Source organism: Bubalus bubalis, chromosome 22, assembly GCF_019923935.1.
Source record: "Bubalus bubalis isolate 160015118507 breed Murrah chromosome 22, NDDB_SH_1, whole genome shotgun sequence".
In the NCBI taxonomy this organism is placed as follows: domain Eukaryota; kingdom Metazoa; phylum Chordata; class Mammalia; order Artiodactyla; family Bovidae; genus Bubalus; species Bubalus bubalis.
In genome coordinates, this window is record NC_059178.1 from 16,624,059 (window position 1) to 16,642,594 (window position 18,536).

Consider the following 18,536-nt stretch of genomic DNA (forward strand, 5'->3'; position numbering starts at 1 on the left):
CAGTTTCCAAGGATCTCTGAGTTTTCTGAACTTGCAGTCACTTTTATGTAGGAGGGCACATTAGAATCATCCGTGGAGTCACCAAAGATTCAAGGGGTCCAGGATGGGATGGGAGCAATTGCATTTTTTCAAAGGCTCTTAATGCATAATTCTGAAAAATGCCCTTGGTCAAGACGTTTTGCAGAGCATTTATAAGAGGTGCTGGGGAATAGAATTTGCAAAAGGGAGCCTATGGAGAAAACTTAGCATTTAGTGGTATAGTCTTCAGTCTGCCACAGTCCCCCACCATTCCCTGATGCCTTATATCCTGGTGGTCCATTCTTCCTTGTCTGTGACTGATGGGCCCTGGCACATCTGGGTGATGGCATCCCTCACATGGACACACTGGGAGGCACCCTTTATTCCAGTGGTGCTGCCCTAGCTCTGAGTGCTTCTGAGGATGCTTTTCAGGTTCTAACTTCAGAACAGCTTCATACCACACACAAGAAAATCAGTCTCCTCATTCTGTAGCTGTATAATAATTATTATTTTTTTAAATGACACCTTTGATGTACACAGAGTAGTCTGGAAAGGTGTAAAATTTTGCCTGAAATGAACATTTACAGTCTTTGAACTCATAGGTTTGAGATAAAGACTCAAGAATTAGCTAGCAGCATAATAGAGAAAAGGTTTTCTACCCATTCATTCTTTCAAAGGGAGGAACGGATTCTCTGAAAGTGAGTTCCAACCAACTCAGTGCTGTCTGAGTTGCCATGGAGGCTTTGGGTATTGTCTAGCCCAGCACTGCCCAACAGAAATACAATGTGAGTCACAAATGCAAGTCTTATATATAATTTAAATTTTTCTAGTGGCCACACTAAACATTTTTTAAAGGTAAAATTAACTTAATGATATACTAATATTTCATTTAACTCAGTGTGTTCAAAGTGTTCTCATCTCGACTTTCAGTCAAAAAGTTATCAAGAAATTTCACATGTTTTTTTTGGTCCTTCATGCTTGAATCCAGTGTGTATCCTTAAAGCCCACATCTATTTAGGTTGGCTTTCCTGATGGCTCAGGCAAAGAATCTGCCTGCAATGCAGAAGACCTGGGTTCAATCCCTGGGTTGGGAAGATCCCCTGGAGAAGGGAATGGCAACCCATTCCTGTATTCTTGCCTGGAGAATTCCATAGACAAAGGCTGTACAGTCCATGGGGTTGCAAAGAGCAGGACACAGCTGAGCGACTAACACTTTCACTATTTCAAGTGCTGTGTGTGGCTAGTTGCTTTCACAGATCTAGCCTCTTGAGAAGCCAACCTGGGGTCTCATAGTGTAGAAAGGCCTCATTAGATTGGCTTTTCCTGGGACTGGCCCACGTGTGCTCTTGTTGCCCTAGGATGCATTTGCTCTTGGGCCAGTAACTCGTGTGTTGGCTTTTATTGTTTCCTTGGTCTGATGGACTTAACTTCAGCCAGATTTCCTGGTATTGTGCCCGTGCTTTCCTCTGAGCTTCATTTCTTCCCCTTCAAGTCCTTGCATGCCTCTGTGCTATAATTCAAAGCTACCATGGACTAGGATCCCATGGACCCAACCCAAACAGGAAACTGGCTTTTTCATTGTTTGTTTGGAACCACAAAGTAGAAAATGTCAAGACACTAGTTTTCAATACTTCAGAACTGAACTTAAACTCTACAATTTCCAAACAGGACTTCCAACATGGAATGATTTAGAGGAGTCAACTGTTAGATTAAGAGGGCTGATTAGAACATGAATGGACCCTAAACTTTCCTTGCTTTGATAATTATCACTGGCTGCCTCACCGTTTGTTTAGAATCCAATTAGTCAGAGGCTATAAAACCTTGTATGAGGCTGGGGTATCTAAGGTATTCTGGAATATTTCAGTAAGTATTCAATCAAGAATCACTGTGTTGAAAGGTTTTAGTTGAGGTCTTTGTCCCAAATCTTTGTGAATCCCACAGTAGATAGTCTTGTCTATCATCATGGATTCTGTCCAGTGTGCCCTGGGCACATAGGCGCTGTGTGTATGGTGGTGCCATATACCAACCAGGGCAGGAATGTTGGCACCTGTCCAATAGCCATTCCTCTTGCTTTTGCTGCAGTATGGAGGAGCGCACCACCTCTGCAGTAAGAGAGGCTGACAAGTGTCCTGCATATAAAAGAGGCATGCCAGATGGTCACTTTCCCAGACTCTTTTGTAACCAGGACTGGCCATATGACCCAGTTCTGCCAGAAGGACTCAAGTGAAAGTATTTTTGGAGAGCTCCCGGGAAAGATTTTTCTCCCTGATAAGAGAGAAACATGAAAGACTGACTCTCTTGCAGCTCTGGTTGCCTTCTTCTTCCTGAAAAGGTTGTGATGTTTGCAAATAAGGCAGCTATTTTGGAACCATGAGGTAAAAAACCTGGGGATGCAAGTGAAGCTGTCTGAGGATGCTGAGACTGATGATGGAAAGAGATCACATCTTTGATGACATCATTGAGCAACTGCGTGGAACTTGGAACGGAACTTCCTACTTTTAGAATTGTTTTATCATATGGAACTCTCTGAAGCTACAAGCCTTCTAATGGTCTGGCGGGTTGTCAATGCAGGTTTAAGAAGGATATTTAACTCTAAAGATTAAAGCCTTTTGGAAGAAAGGTGTTAGATAAAGGGGAGGCTGACAACATTCACATGTGTAAAACCTCATTCTGTATTAATACTTGTGCTTAGTGCTCAGTCGTGTCTGACTCTTTGTGACCCCAGGGACTGTAACCCACCAGGCTCCTCTGTCCAAGGGGATTCTCCAGGCAAGAATACAGGAGTGGACTGCCATTTCCTTCTCCAGAGAATATTAATACTTAGCAACCTCAAAAATATTCTTGCAAGCTTCGCCCCCCCCTTGGAAATTCCTGATCTCCTGGAACTTAACCTTCCATCTCAGTGTATTCCACAGTTATCAGGGGTCTGGGTAACAAGAAGATTGGGACCTGTAACTCCTAAAGGAATATGGTGTCTGGAGTCTTTAGCAAAAGAGCGTCTAAACCTTCTGTCTGTTTTCTGTGCCATGTGCTCAGTTGCTCAGTGATGTCTGACTCTTTGCAACCCCATGGTCTGTAGCCCACCAGGCTCCTCTGTCCGTGGGATTTTCCAGGTAATAGTACTGGAGTGGGTTGCCATTTCCTCCTTCAGGGGATCTTCCCACCCAGGGACTGAACCCTTGTCTCCTGCATCTCCTGCATTGGCAGGGAGATTCTTCACCACTGAACCACCTGGGAGGTGATCTCTTTGTTTTCTACCTCATACCAAAGGGGGCAGGTCACTCTTGTAGATTTACTATCTTGAAACCAAATGTGGGAGTAGTTTTGTTTTGACAGAGGGCACTTCAAGGGACCAGGCCACTGTAGCCTCCTTTTGTTTCCTGTTTGGGCAACGTTTGAAACTGGTTGGACTAAATTTCCATTTTTACCTTGTTTTCTTTCATACATGCTAAGCTTGGGTGAAAGGAGGCAGAGACAAGCACTGGCATTTATCCTCAGAGGATAATACATTCTGAACAGTAGTTTATCCTGGAACACTGACCCCTGAGGCAGGTCATGGCCCATTGTCAGTCCTGATGGGTGCCCAGGGCCTGTCTGGCTCCCAGGATCTTCTTCTCAAAGTGTTAAGAGCATGCCCTGAACATCTGTGACTTCTCTCAGGAATGCATTCTAATTCTTGAGTGAGGAGACCAGTGGGTAGTTGAGGGGATATTGAGGGAGAAGAGCTCATAAATCAGAAATTGAACATGGTTTTCTCAACTATGCATCTGGTGCTATTATGAAGTATAAAGAAAGGGAGAAGGATTCTAGTTTTAATACATACACACCTATGCATGTGATTTTTAATATGTACAGTAGCTATAAAAGACATATGACTGAAACAAAAGTTACACAAAACTGAGCTGTGAGTATAATTTATTCATATTCTTCATAGAAATTTATTATACAGGCAATAGAAAAGAATACAAATGCCCCCTAAGAAAATCAATAAAATATTTGCTAAAATTGTTAGGATAATACTTAGTAACAAAAATAGCTTGAGAAAATGAATACTATTTAGACAACTTACAAGGTTTGAAACTGTTCCTGTTTGCAAGTCTGTGTGTGGGCATGGGAAGAAAGTCAGCCTGTGAGGGCTTCAGTGTGAAGATGGGCTTGGAGACACAAAGAGGCTCTGGTTCGCTTAGCCATGCCCAGGGTCTCCAGGGCTGGTGATCTTTGGTCTGCTTGCTTTTTTTGTCCGTCCCCTTCGAACTCCTATTTCTCAAATTCCCTAACAAAAGAGATTTTTCAAACACTGAAAATTTAGTTTTTTTTCACAGAAATGTACATGACTCTATGACAGTTGCAAAGTCATGGTTTCAAAAGGTCACAGGGTTTTTAAATTGAAACAGTGTTTTCCTGAGAAAATGAAAAAGTGAACTTTTCCCTAAAATAATTGTGGGTTTACTTCCCTTCTGTTCCTATAGTTTGCACTGACTACTTCAAACTCAAAGAAGAAAAAACCTTTAAGATTCCAGTTTCACTTTCCAATCCTCTAAAATTCTGAAGCTTCCCACTGCTGTATTCAGCATGTTAGGTTATAGAATCTTTACAGGACTGAGAGCTTACACAAGCAAAGCACAACTGGAGGCTTCTTTATCCATATTTCTTTTTGGTGGTTCAAATACCATTGGTTTTTGAGTGAGAATATTGTAAGTGTTTAGAAAATAGTGAATTTTTTTAAAAGTAAGAATTAAGCAACTTCTAAGCACTCAGAGGCAATCTGACACTAACTTTCAGTCATGACATCCCTAGATGAATTGAAAATGTGGCTTTAAAGGGCCCTTGGATGTTGATGATTTGATATTTGATCCCCTGTTTTTGTGGCCTTTACAGAATTAATTTAGGGAATAAAATGAAAATAGCTATGCTGAATATTTTAGAAAAATTTAACTTTTCTTTAATATCTAGGAACTGATAAAGCCAGGAACTTCTCTTAGGTTACCTCACTGAAAACAAATCCATTCTCACAATAAAAAGATAATAAGCTACCTAAAAAAATCCTTTGCAATAACCAAGAAAAGTGACAATACAGGATAATTTTGATGGATGGGATCCCATTCTCCCTCCTGCAGCTCTGGCCAGCCTGAAACAAACCCACCGTCTCCTGTAAGAGAATGCCACACACGGGGGACAGCGTGAAGTCTGTTCTGTTGAGGAGCTGGGGAGGGAGCTCAGTGATGGGCCCTGTGATGTTGGCCACAGCTGTAATGAGTAACTTGCATTGATTTTAAATATGCCCAATGGCTTGTCTGCGAATTGTAGGCTGACTTTGATTTTGTGACTGTGAATTCCATTCACTTAAGGCTTATAGAGATTATAAGAGATTGGTTTTATAGAGATTCATTTTTAATTAATACTGTTAGCCTCATGTACAATCAAACACCAAGAATATCAATAAATATCAATAATTAGCTTTGGTCTTCCTTCCTCTTTCTGTTGGAACATTCTGACTCTATAAGTATAGTACAGTCTTAGTGCCAATGCCCCACTAGGGTTTAAAATTCCACAGCCAGAGGATCACCTTGGTGTGTCTTGTCACTTGTTCAGGGATGTTCCGGAGTCTGAAGGAGATACAAAGTGAGCATAAGAACATATCACTAATGGTTTAGTATGAAATTTGTTACTAGTAAAAACAGCAGTTTTGAAGCTCTGGAAGTCAATGGGGCAGCTCGTCAGAAATGACTTGTGACCATGGCTGTGGATGGGGTTTGCATTCACAAAGGCCCTTGAACCGTCCTTTTCCTGGATTGTAGGTAGAAGATGCGGTTTTCCTCAGGATAAGTGACTTTACTGATGGGCATCTTGTAGATGTTGGGGTTTTTTGTGGTCAGCAGGAGGAACAGTAGTGTGGCTAAACAGAAGGGCCAGGTACCAGATGGCAATCCAACCTGCAGAAAGAGACAAGCCACACGCTTCTTTAAGATCCTGTTGGAAAGCTAACTTGCACAAAGCACAGGCTTCACACCACTGTCATTCAGCTCAGGAGATAACTCTCTGGAAGCACGACTCTGGACTCCGCTTGTCCCAGTTGAGACTGAGTCTAAGATCTCAGGACATTCGGCTCCTGAAACGTCAGCATGCACTCCTTAGGGATGACGCATGCCCTGCCCTCCCTCTTACACAGTCAGACTTCCTACAGCGAATGTGCAAAGATGACACTTAGCCCCTAGAGATGATACTTAGCAACCTCCAACAGCTCCTGACCACTCATCACGTCCATGAGGCTGTCTTTGATGACTTCAGCTCTCTCTCCCCTTGGCCTCTGCCCAGACCAGGTCTTGGACTCTATTTGCTTTACTTCTTTTTGTTTCATCTCTCAAACAGACTCTAAACTCCTTGAGGGTAGCTCCTCCTTCTGTGCGTCCATGACAACTCAAGCAATTCTGAGCATACACCATGTACTTGATTAGGTTTGGCCCTATAGACTCCCCCCCTACCAACCCGGGTGTGATGGTGCCCAAAGTTGACCGCATGTCAGAATCATCTGGAAGAGTTTTAATAAAACACAGAAAACCAAGCATCATATAAGATCTACTCTACCAGAAATGTCGAGGATCGGGATTTTTCACAATCTCCCTAGCTGACTCCGTTCTGTAGCCTGCCCAGTTCTGGCTCACAGGTCAAGGTCTGTGAACTTTTGTTGGGGTGTGAAGGGCCCCCCAAGCTCTAAGGCATCCCATCATGCCTGTAACAGGGCTTTGACATTCCACCATAAAGATAACTGTGTCTTCAGAAGGACCCTCCCAGGTCAGCTCTCTGTGTTGCTGTGAAGAGGACTAGATGCGGTCCTGCCCCACTGGAAGCCATGACCACGTCTGTATGGATGGGAAGTTACCAGGAACTGGCCTGGCATCACCTGCACTGGTGGGTGAGGAAGAGAACTGAGAGGTGGGGGGCCCCAGAGCAGCCGGAGGTACTGGGCTCCTCAGGGGAGGGGAAGGAGAAAGTCAAAGGGCTGAACAGTACTGAAAAGGAAGAAGTGGCCAGAGGCACTTACTAGGTGATGATTTTGCTTATTAAATAATTTAGGACAGGGGTCTGAAAAAGTCTTACTGATGACCAACTGGGGATTTTTTTTTAAAGACTAAGGGTATGAAAAAGTCTTGGCTTAATTAAAAAGAAATCTGGATCTTTAGCCAATTATCCTTTTCTTTCCTTTTCTGATTTCTCAACCTCTACATAGTCCCAGCTTTCTGTTTAAGTAAAAGATATTCTAAAGTCAACTTTTTGACACTCAGAGTTAAAGTATGGACTTGATAATATACATGCTAAGTTTCACTTCTTTAAGACAAACTATCTGATATTTTTAGCAAGCCTGGCGATTATAGTTTGGGCTAAGGTTTACTGTGATGCTGGAGGGTAAATGAGGACAGGTGGGTCCAGAAGATGGACTACAGTGATTATCTGTCAAGCATCCTGCCCTGGGATGCCATTGAGGTGGACTTCAGGAGGGTTTCTGTATCATTGAAAACTGACCAATCATGCTGATGAGAAAGTGAGATTAGAGCAAACTTACCACAGCCATCACGTGTGACGTGCTGGCTCCCAGGTAGGCAGTGAACAGGGCTAGGAGAAAAAAAAGGGAAAGAAAGAGCGCTTGGACTCCTTTCAATATAAATCCCTGGAATGTAAACTTGTGCATTTCACCAGTGAGCCCAGCACCCTGGTGACAAGTCTGAGCTTAGTCAGCAGCGCTGGGTTTGCATCCAGGCTCCACCCCTTAGGAACTTGGAGCCTCCACTCAAAGCCCCCATTTCCTCACCTGTATGAGGGGGTAATGGAAACCTTGCTCTCAAGAGTTGATGTGAGTGTGAAAGAGGGTAATGCTTAGGCTTAGCACACAGTAAGTACTCAAGAAAGGTAGCTTTTCTGTGGTACTATTTACTTTTTTTGCTGTTATTGCTAATATAATACTTAAGGAAAAGGCCTTCCATAGTAAATACATTTCCCCATTATTTTACCCAAGCATAATTAAAATGAAACTTATGAATGTTCCTTGAAGTAACAAACAATCTCATGGCATCTGAGATTCTCAGATCAATGGTTAGAAATCACAGCTTAAAAAAAAACATGGTGTATGTATATAGAAGGAGACTAACTCAGAAATCAGCAGAAACTGACCACAGACCTGGATTCCTCTTTGTATGGACATTTTCCCTAAAACCGTTAAGGTCGGCATACATGTCAATGAGTTAACATCCTGTGTTTTTATTTACTTTGAGCATGAATTTTTGAGAGTAGGTAATTTGAATACAGAGGATGAGATGGCTGGATGGCATCACCGACTCGATGGATGTGAGTCTGAGTGAACTCTGGGAGTTCGTGATGGATAGGGAGGCCTGGCATGCTGCAATTCATGGGGTCGCAAAGAGTCGGACACGACTGAGCAACTGAACTGACTGAATTTGAGTATATGTATGGCCTTCAATGTAAAATAACAGAAACAAAGAGCTCAGCTAACTAACTCTCAATTCTTGGGCCCAAGGAGACTCAGGGAAGCCCTTAGGGTTCACAGAGACCACCTGAAGAATGACCTTCTTATAATGGCCACATGGCCAACTGGGCCACCAACACTCACCATATGGTCTTCATGTCCATCAAGAAACACATCTGCTACTTTGGGGAGTTGGGTGGGGTGGTGGTAGAGACTCTATGATCTTTTACTTTACTATAGATTTCCATCCTTTTATTGATATTTTATCTTTTTATCCTGATGTTTTTTTGTTCAATATTATACCTAGTTCTTTCACATATGAAGTGTCTCATGCTAACAGGAAAGGCTCATCTTTGGAAATGGTCTGGGCTTCAAATTGCAGCTCTGCCATTTTGTTTGTTGGACAACAAGTCACTGAACTAGGAATCTAGTTTCATTGTCTGTAAAAAGGCAGCTGGAAGAGGTTCTTTACAGGGAGTAATGACTCTCAAATTATGTATTTTCACAAGCAGCAGCTATAAACTCATCTCTGTCATCATAGAAAAGGAGGTACTGCTCTGAGCAGAAGGGTTGGAAGATTTTTCTCTGCTTGGCTTGGATAATTTCATCCCACCCTCCCCATTTAGTTCATTCATTCATTCAAGAAATATTCACTAGCAATTGGCTAAGTGTGGAGACACCCTGTTCCTGCTTTCCTGAGCACCGGCTCTTTTATGACACACCCCTGAGCACATGAGTCCTTCCTGCATTTCTCTCCTAGGAGTAGAGTAGCTTCATACCTATTAGCACCCTGTTGGTGCTTAAGCTCTTTCAAGTCCATGTTGCTTTTCTTTCTATAGTAAGAGTATCAGAAAAGCTAATAGTTTTTGCCCATCATTAAGATGAGCTGAGTTGGGCTGGAAAAGCCTTACAGTAGATGTGAAGTTCTGGACATCATGGTTTGGAGGTGATGCCCCTAACAGTGTGCTGAGTAGCTGAGGGAGAGAAAAGGCCCTCCGCTTCCCTCAGTGGAAGGGAAGACTGAATCCCAGTTCTTCACAGACAACATCCCTCCCCACAGACCTCCATATGAAAGTCCTACTATGATAACACAACCCGTAAGAAGAGATCCAAAATGTGTTTACAGTTTGCAGTGATAAAATAACAAAATTGAGGAGTTCTCTGTGACCTAAATCAAATCCCTTATGATTATACAGTGGAAGTGAGAAATAGATTTAAGGGCCTAGATCTGATAGATAGAGTGCCTGACGAACTATGGAATGAGGTTCGTGACACTGTACAGGAGACAGGGATCAAGACCATTCCCATAGAAAAGAAATGCAAAAAAGCAAAATGGCTGTCTGGGGAGGCCTTACAAATAGCTGTGAAAAGAAGAGAAGCGAAAAGCAAAGGAGAAAAGGAAAGATATAAACATCTGAATGCAGAGTTCCAAAGAATAGCAAGAAGAGATAAGAAAGCCTTCTTCAGCGATCAATGCAAAGAAATAGAGGAATACAACAGAATGGGAAAGACTAGGGATCTCTTCAAGAAAATCAGAGATACCAAAGGAACATTTCATGCAAAGATGAGCTCGATAAAGGACAGAAATGGTATGGACCTAACAGAAGCAGAAAATATTAAGAAGAGATAGCAAGAATACATAGAAGAACTGTACAAAAAAGATCTTCATGACCCAGATAATCACTATGGTGCGATCACTCACCTAGAGCCAGACATCCTGGAATGTGAAGTCCAGTGGGCCTTAGAAAGCATCACTATGAACAAAGCTAGTGGAGGTGATGGAATTCCAGTTGAGCTATTTCAAATCCTGAAAGGTGATGCTGTGAAAGTGCTGCACTCAATATGCCAGCACATTTGGAAAACTCAGCAGTGGCCACAGGACTGGAAAAGGTCAGTTTTCATTCCAATTCCAAAGAAAGGCAATGCCAAAGAATGTTCAAACTACCACACAATTGCACTCATCTCATACGCTAGGAAAGTAATGCTCAAAATTCTCCAAGCCAGGCTTCAGCAATATGTGAACCGTGAACTTCCAGATGTTCAAGCTGGTTTTAGAAAAGGCAGAGGAACCAGAGATCAAATTGCCAAAATCCGTTGGATCATAGAAAAAGCAAGAGAATTCCAGAAAAACATCTATTTCTGCTTTCTTGACTATGCGAAAGCCTTTGACTGAGTGGATCACAATGAACTGTGGAAAATTCTGAAAGAGATGGGAATACCAGACCACCTGATCTGCCTCTTGAGAAATTTGATGCAGGTCAGGAAGCAACAGTTAGAACTGGACATGGAACAACAGACTGGTTCCAAATAGGAAAATGAGTTCGTCAAGGCTGTATATTGTCACCCTGTTTATTTAACTTATATGCAGAGTACATCATGAGAAACACTGGACTGGAAGAAACACAAACTGGAATCAAGATTGCCGGGAGAAATATCAATAACCTCAGGTATGCAGATGACACCACCTTTATGGCAGAAAGTGAAGAGGAACTCAAAAGCCTCTTGATGAAAGTGAAAGTGGAGAGTGAAAAAGTTGGCTTAAAGCTCAACATTCAGAAAACAAAGATCATGGCATCCAGTCCCACCACTTCATGGGAAATAGATGGGGAAACAGTGTCAGACTTTATTTTTCTGGGCTCCAAAATCACTGCAGATGGTGACTGCAGCCATGAAATTAAAAGACGCTTACTCCTTGGAAGGAAAGCTATGACCAACCTAGAAATAGCATATTCAAAAGCAGAGACATCACTTTGCCAACAAAGGTTCGTCTAGTCAAGGCTATGGTTTTTCCTGTGGTCATGTATGGATGTGAGAGTTGGACTGTGAAGAAGGCTGAGCGCTGAAGAATTGATGCTTTTGAACTGTGGTATTGGAGAAGACTCTTGAGAGTCCCTTGGACTGCAAGGAGATCCAACCAGTCTATTCTGAAGGAGATCAGCCCTGGGATTTCTTTGGAAGGAATGATGCTAAAGCTGCAACTCCAATACTTTGGCCACTTCATGCGAAGAGTTGACTCATTGGAAAAGACTCTGATGCTGGGAGGGATTGGGGGCAGGAGGAGAAGGGGATGACAGAGGATGAGATGGCTGGATGGCATCACTGACTCGATGGACGTGAGTCTGAGCGAACTCCGGGAGTTGGTGAGGGACAGGGAGGCCTGGCGTGCTGCGATTCATGGGGTCGCAAAGAGTTGGACACGACTGAGCGACTGATCTGATCTGATCTGATCTGGCTGTGCAATTTATGGCTTAGGGGCACAGGGAAGGCAGATATACCAGGCTTGTATCAGAGACTCCCATGTCTGCTTCCTGATAAAGCCACAGGAGTTAATAAAAGAGGAGCTCTATAATAAATGTCTTTATTTATTTACCTTGGCTGACAAGCTTGGTCTTTTGTTTGGTGATATGGGCAGGCAGAAACTTGCTGTGTATTTTACTGTGAGATCTGCTTTACAAGAGGGACTGGAGGTCTGTCTCAAAAGTTTACGTCCAAAGATAAAGAAGACTGATGACTGAACCTAGTGTGGATGGAACAGCACTCCCACACACTGTCAGTGGCAGGGCAAATTCATATGGCCTCTGTGGGGTGCCTTTGGCATCTACTGAAAATAAGGGTAGCTAGGATTTTGGCACCAGTGTCTGGGCTCTTAACTAATTCTATACTGACTTAACCACTGTACTAAAAAAGAAAATCTGGATCTATCCAAAGGAAGGTATGTATAATAGATAAAATAAAGGCCCTCAAAGATGTCTATGTCCTGATCCCCAGAACTTGTGATATGTTACCTTACATGGCAAAAGGGACTTTGCGGCTATGATTAAGTTAAAGATTTTGAGATAGGGGACTATCCTTAGCCAAGTAGATCCAATGTAATCATGAGGTCCTTATAAGAAGGAGGCAGGAAATTTCTATCTAAGGAGTAGGATGAAGTGTTTTCACCTGCTTTATACTCTTCTGTATTGATTGAATTTTTGTTTGTTTTGTACAACAGTCCTGTACTACTATAAAATTACAGAGAGAAAATAATGAAAATATCTCAGCTTTGGGGAAACACATTTGTAAACATCTTTGTCTTCTCCTTTTCAATGATCTGTGAAAAGACCTTCATAGACCTTACCAGCAACTTCTGTGACCAAGACAGTTTTGCTTGATCTTTAAGGATGTGCTCAGGCTGTCCATACACTGGCCCAGACCATGCTTTGCAACAACTGGAATTCCTCCTCTTACTTTTTAGGACTTACAGAAAAGCCACCCTTTCGAGGAGGTGCTTTTGGATGATTCTGAATTGTATTGTTCCCCCAGGGACTCCTGGCCTGTGAGTCTCTTGGTTCTGCATCATGTGGTCCCCACGGGCTTCTCTCTCTTACTTGCCTGGCTTCTGCTCTCTGTACACAGGAGCTACCTAGGATCTAAAGCTTCTGAACCCCTAGCTCTTCTTAGTACTGTCTGGATTGTACTACGAATGTTTAGTACATATTTTCTACTGCTACCAATAGAGAAATAATACCGGTTTGCACCTGAGATAAAGGTTTGAAACCTCAGACCCATCTCAGAATAAAAGGGTTTATTCCACGTAAGCTCAGGAGGCCACATAATCTGTCTCTACTTTTCTCCTTTGCCCTAAGCTTGTAAATAAGTAAGTGAGCAAAAGGTTTTGACAGGCTAGTAGGTGAAACAGTTATGTAACTATAAAGAAATTGACATAATAACATGTGAATGGTAACTCCAGAGCATCTGAGTTCTGTTAATCTTGCTACAGCATCAGATAATCAAACTTGAATAAAGCCTTAGAAATCCTTGGTCCTATCCCACATCCTGCCCAATGCAAGAACTCACTCTAAATCCTGCCTGACATGTGGCCCACCACATTAATAATGGCTGGATTGATTAATGGTGATAAATCCAGCCATTATTGGATTAATGGTGATAAATCATCCAACTACTGATTGATTAGTTTGGTGATAAACTGAATCTTGGCAAATATTTCCATAAGATTACAGAAACTCTTGCTTGTTCCAATATACTTCCACCCCTTTGTCCCCCAGGAAGGATCATTCCTTTCATTCTAGCATATTATCTTACATACTTTTAACTTGTGTTGAGTTAGGGATGCTGGAAGCTATGGGTGAATAAGCCACCCCTTGCAATGGCCTGGGAAATGCATTAGCTTTTCAAATCTGAAGCACTTGAGGTCTGTTTTTACCTAAGGGCTTGAATGGTACTGAAGGAAGGGAGAGTAGCGTAGTGGGAGTAACTCTGGAAGTTGTTAGCAAGTATGGACTCTGGGTTTACATCTACCCCCAATGGATGCCTTTCAGTGCATCACTTTCTCTGCTCTTAGAACTCCAACAGTAAAACGAGAAGGATGTCATGGAACTCTCCAGAACCCCTTCTAGCTCTGACAGCCTGAGTCTGGCCTGGAGCTCAGAAAGGATTAATATTACAGGTCTCAAAATGTGGTCCCCAGAGGAATAGCATCAGCACCGCCTGGCACCTTGTTAAAAATGCAAGCTCCTCCCCTGCCTCCCCAGCCGGCTCTAACAGACAATGAGTTCGGGACTGGGGCTGGGCCCCAGAAATCTGGGTTTTAACAAGGCTTCCAAGAGATTCTGATGTTTGCTCCTGTTTGAGAGCAGCCGTATTAATGTGATTCTCTAAGGACCCATTAATACCACCAGACTTGCCAGGAGAACTGGCTGTATTTAGCTTGTTTCCTTTCCGTTTCTTGGGTCAAACAATTAGTATGAAGAACATAGACAAGTTGTTTGTATCCCCCACCAAATACATACTGTAAAATGGTTAATATGACCCAGCAAGCTCTCCAGTCTTCAACATGAGCAATGAGGTAGGCAGAGCAGACCTGGGTCCTCCCTGAGAGGAGAGGCCCATTGCCCTGGTGACACACTTAGCAGGTATCAGGGGCTCAAACTAGAACTCCAGCTGTAGTTTCTCACACGGTCCTTTCTTATTGTTTGTCCTGGATTTTGATACCGCAGTCACGAGCAACTTTCCCCACGTTCAGGGAATACTCACCACAGGCAAGAGCCAGGAGGTGGGTTTGCCAGGTGAGTGCCATGAACGTTCCTCCAATTGCAATGCAAGCTAGAGAGCTGTTGAAGCCCCAGAGTCCAGCGTAGATGTCCTCAAATGGAGCTGAAAGACTGAGTCCTATTAGGGAAGACAGGAGGGGTCAGAGCTTTGGACTAAAGGCAGGATGTTCTGGAAGGAGCCTGGGGGTGGGGAAGGCATCTGAGAACTCCCATTGGTCCCTTGGAAGCAGACCTTCAAGAAAGGTCTGGAATGTAGAAGATACCTGAGACAGCAACGGGGCGGAGGCAGTGCTCAGTATCTGGGAGCAAGTCTGACACTCACCTGCTATTATCCCCAGCAAGGACCCGATCGCAGCATGCAGGCACATGAGTGGGGAGGAGAGGAGGATGGCGCCTAGGAAGATGCCCCCTGTCCATGGATTATCGCAGCCATATATCTGACCCACACCCACAGGCAGGGACTTCAGCAACTGAGGAAACGATTTAGAAAACACGGGCATTAAAACGACTAGACAGAAACCCATAGGACACCCACAAACACAGTGCAATGTCATTTTAGATTTAGCATATCTTCTCTTTCAAGATCAGAGTTACTAACATTTACAATTCTCTCTTGCTCTACAGAAAAATCTCAGTCGCTTTATCCCCAGAGATCCACCAGCCCTCCCTGCTGCACGCTGGGCCCTCCTTCTCCAGATCCCTTTGCTCGCTGGCTCTGTGGCCTGCACTGACACCTAGTTTTGGTCGCTGATAAGCTCCCGATGTGGGGTCCCTGGCTCCCCACTGTGAGGATCAGCCACACCTCCCAGTGAGGATGGTAGGGACCACCTCTTACACTTCTATTCTCAACTCTCCATCAGTTCTCAGGCCAATACATCAATGCATCTCTATGGTCGATAGAAGTATTATTATTCCCTTGCAATTCAGCTGTTAGTGCTATGGTCAGAGACCCAAAGTCAGATTATCTTATGAACAGCTCAGAAGCAATTGCTGGCAGGTTCATGAATCAGGACCATATTTACATTTCTGTTGCTAGTGAGAACATTCATTAATTAAATTAAATTTTTTATTTTTTAAAATTTATTTATTTATAATTTTATCTTACAAATTAATTAAAATTCTTTTAATTTATTTTTTTATCTTTTTTTTCAAAGAGCATGTATTAATTTAAACCAAGATAGCTTGTTCCAGTTATCAACAGCTGTTAGTCCTTAGAACACAAAAATATATTTAAATATCCTAATTATAGCTTTCTGGCTGAGTTCTGAACTCAGATAATGTGTTCACAGAATGGGAGTTCTTAGGTAGAAGGCACAAGGTTTGATTCAAGCTAACAAATGGTTTAAATTAAAATAGCTATGTAGGGTTAATAGCTTCTGTATTGGGCAGTTTTGGATAGCTCAACTAATGCTATTTTTTTCACGGGTAATCCTGATAAATTTTTAAATTTTCCTTCTGAGTTATTTCCAAATACTTACATTCATTTTCTGTACAAAAGCTAAAGAAAAGGCTATTTGAACTCCTCACTCTTTGACTGCCCAGCAAAGAGGACAGCAGATGGGTTTAATAACCTGAGAGCAGGAAAGGCAGTCTCTTGACACTAAAAAATGTAAGGTTGGTCTTCTTCTGATTTCAAGTGTTTTCTTTATTTTTTTAATACTTGAGAAAACTTAGACAACTTTATTAAATAAACACCAATACAAAGAGCTGGAATTTGATTTGGGTCAAGCAGGCTTTTAAAAAATAGTGCTATCCTATACATATTTATAGTGAGATGCACAGCATACATCCTAGGAGAATGGTTCTCAAACTCTGGCCCACATCACTGTTTGCGGAACTTGTTAAAACAGATTCCAAGACTCCACCCCAATGATTATGATTTAGGGAGTGTGAGATGGAACTTGTGTTAATATTTAAAAAACAATGACTCTGATGTCCCTAAAGCTCAAGAAATCTGAATTACTGTACATATTTTAGGAGATCCACCATAAGAAAAAGCAAAATAGAGAGGTTCTGTGATGGGATCTAACAGTGAGCAACCAGTTCTTTTGATTGGGGAAGGTAGGTCAGGGAGGACAGAACCCCAGGCTGCCGGCCCCTGCCTCAAGGGCTGGCCCCCGTCAGATATCCCGTCCCTCCAAAATAAGGGCAAAGTTTGGAACAAAGTGTCAGGATTCCAGTGGAGCTATACTTTGGAGTTAGCACTGCAGGTGTTAGGAAAAGAGTAGGAAAAGTTAGTTTTGACCGCATAGTCCTTTAAAAAAAATCCCTTAGAACCCAAAGATTTGGAGTACAACGAATAAGCTCTTAGATGGCAAGATAAAGTGGCAAGGCTACTTCAGAGCTGAGTCTCCGTAAGGTCTGATGTCCACCAACAATTAACCAGGAAGTGTCTTCCAGAGCCCAGGGGAGGTGGGAACGGGATATAAGAAGATAGCGTATCTTACCTGCAGGGCACTGAGGTCAGGCCAGGTGACATTGGGAACTGAGGTGACAGGTGTGATCAAGGTGCTTGGGAAAAATGGATTGTAATGTCCCGTGGCAGAAAGGTACATTGACAATGCCATATTGAAGGGCAGAGTGAAGACAGGCAGGTCCCATTTGCTCAACACAGAGTTCAATGCACTTGAGAAAACCGGACTAAAAACAACAACAGAATAGAATGGAAGAATATGCATGTGACAAGCCACACTGATAAACTGAATATCTATGCTATAGAGGGCCTTTTTTTTTTTTAATCAGGAAATATGTCCTTAAAGTGTTGTGTTGGCAAACTTTTGACAGGAAAAAAAAAAAATACTCAAACCCAAACACACCTGGAATAAATCCTGTTATAAAATAATTCTTATGTAAAGTAAAAAGTTGGAGAAGGCAATGGCACCCCACTCCAGTACTCTTGCTTGGAAAATCCCATGGACGGAGGAGCCTGGTAGGCTGCAGTCCATGGGGTCGCTAAGAGTCGGACACGACTGAGAGACTTCACTTTCACTTTTCACTTTCATGCATTGGAGAAGGAAATGGCAACCCACTGCAGTGTTCTTGCCTGGAGAATCCCAGGCACGGGGGAGCCTGGTGGGCTGCCGTCTCTGGGGTCACACAGAGTCGGACACGACTGAAGCGACTTAGCAGCAAAGTAAAAAGTCAACTCTCAGCTTATTTGGCTTGTGGAAAATTATGCTCTGGGGTTGCTCACAATGAGTGATAAATCTAGGTTTAAAAATATTTTTGATTGGGTTGTTTATTTTTCTGGAATTGAGCTGCAGGAGTTGCTTGTATATTTTTGAGATTAGTTGTTTGTCTGTTGCTTCATTTGCTATTATTTTCTCCCATTCTGAAGGCTGTCTTTTCACCTTGCTTATAGTTTCCTTTGTTGTGCAGAAGCTTTTAATTTTAATTAGGTCCCATTTGTTTATTTTTGCTTTTATTTCCAATATTCTGGGAGGTGGGTCATAGAGGAACCTGCTGTGATTTATGTCAGAGAGTGTTTTGCCTATGTTCTCCTCTAGGAGTTTTATAGTTTCTGGTCTTACGTTTAGATCTTTAATCCATTTTAAAGAACTAAACAGACATTTCTCCAAAGAAGACATACCGATGGCTAACAAACACATGAAAAGATGCTCAACATCACTCATTATCAGAGAAATGTGAATCAAAACCACAATGAGGTACCATTTTACACCAGTCAGAATGGTTGCGATCCAAAAGTCTACAAGCAGTAAATGCTGGAGAGGATGTGGAGAAAAGGGGACCCTCTTACACTGTTGGTGGGAATGCAAACTAGTACAGCCACTATGGAGAACAATGTGGAGATTCCTTAAAAAACTGGAAATAGAACTGCCTTATGACCCAGCAATCCCACTACTGGGCATACACACGAGGAAACCAGAATTGAAAGAGACACATGTATCCCAATGTTCATCGCAGCACTGTTTATAATAGCCAGGACATGGAAGCAATCTAGATGTCCATCAGCAGATGAATGGATAAGA

General features: G+C 42.6%; 1 protein-coding gene across 8 annotated transcripts in view; it reads right to left on the reverse strand.

Annotated features, from left to right (window-relative positions):
- Nucleotides 1–3,916: 3,916 nt before the first annotated feature.
- Nucleotides 3,917–18,536, reverse strand: part of SLC14A1 (solute carrier family 14 member 1 (Kidd blood group)) — a 56,871-nt gene continuing 42,251 nt past the window's right edge. For all 8 annotated transcript variants that reach the window (XM_044934550.2, XM_044934549.2, XM_006075293.4 and 5 more), the window contains 5 exons: nt 16,995–17,187; nt 14,870–15,017; nt 14,531–14,665; nt 7,580–7,629; nt 3,917–5,951 (listed from right to left, as the gene is read on the reverse strand). In XM_044934550.2, coding sequence (XP_044790485.2) covers nt 5,778–5,951; nt 7,580–7,629; nt 14,531–14,665; nt 14,870–15,017; nt 16,995–17,187 — 700 coding nt within the window. In that variant the 3' untranslated portion in view covers nt 3,917–5,777. The remainder of the gene's footprint in view (nt 5,952–7,579; nt 7,630–14,530; nt 14,666–14,869; nt 15,018–16,994; nt 17,188–18,536) is intronic.